We start from the raw sequence: 788 nt of genomic DNA, 5'->3' as shown, positions 1-788 counted from the left end.
ACAACTTCGAGTAAATTCCTTCTTGCGCTAAAACGGGACGCTGATCAAGTAATTCCTGTTTTCATATGTTGGGAACAAAACAAGCCTCTCTCAAAATAGAAAAAAGGCATGTAGTGGCTTACCGCGGCGGTGGCGCGAGAGGCTTCTTCCTGAAGAAGCTCGCTTCCTTCTCCTCTTTCCTCGTCTTTTCGGCTTAACTCAATGCCCAGCTGATTTTGCGCGGGAACTTGACCGTTTTCTGCGTCCATGGCTGACTAGTTTTTCCAGATCAAAGGCAATGGGAACAGGGAAATAACGGAGTTCCTTTACATGCCCATATTCGATTGCGCTGATAGAGAAAGTGGAAGGAAACAAAAGCAAAAAATAGCGTTGGGCTCCAATGTTGCCATGAATAAGGATGATTTTTGTAGTAAAACAAATAAAACGATGCAATGTCTGATAAACGTTTTCCAAGATGCCGGTAACAAAAAAAATTAATAAGGGAAGAAGGAAGCTCTAACTGTTTTTATCGAGTCCAAAAAGCAACCTTTCGTTCCAAAGTTGCACAAGACTGAATTTTCCGGTTTGACCGCCTTCTATACAGCAGGTACTTTAATCCAAACAACTCAGTCTTCAGTGGAATGACAAACGAAAAGGTTATGCCTTTGCTAGACTAAAACAAAAGCACTGAAAAGGAATAATTTTAATATTAGAAATAAAAACTTAGAAGCAAGGATCTATAGACTGCAGCTTAAAAGTAGACAAACTCAAGTCCAAAGTTTTTTTTCCCCAAAAGTTTCCTGATTTTT

At 39.8% G+C, this 788-nt stretch overlaps 1 protein-coding gene across 1 annotated transcript in view; it reads right to left on the bottom strand.

Moving 5' to 3' along the window:
- C5H3orf52 (chromosome 5 C3orf52 homolog) overlaps positions 1–579 on the bottom strand; it is a 10502-nt gene extending 9923 nt beyond the window's left edge. The window contains exon 1 of the mRNA XM_026663998.2: positions 123–579. Within this exon, the coding sequence (XP_026519783.1) occupies positions 123–248 (126 nt within the window). The 5' untranslated portion in view covers positions 249–579. The remainder of the gene's footprint in view (positions 1–122) is intronic.
- Positions 580–788: the final 209 nt, after the last annotated feature.

This window comes from Notechis scutatus, chromosome 5 (assembly GCF_049901735.1).
Source record: "Notechis scutatus isolate UNSWTSFEM ecotype Mainland chromosome 5, rNotScu1.2, whole genome shotgun sequence".
NCBI lineage: Eukaryota > Metazoa > Chordata > Lepidosauria > Squamata > Elapidae > Notechis > Notechis scutatus.
This window is presented reverse-complemented; position numbering and strand designations above follow the sequence as displayed.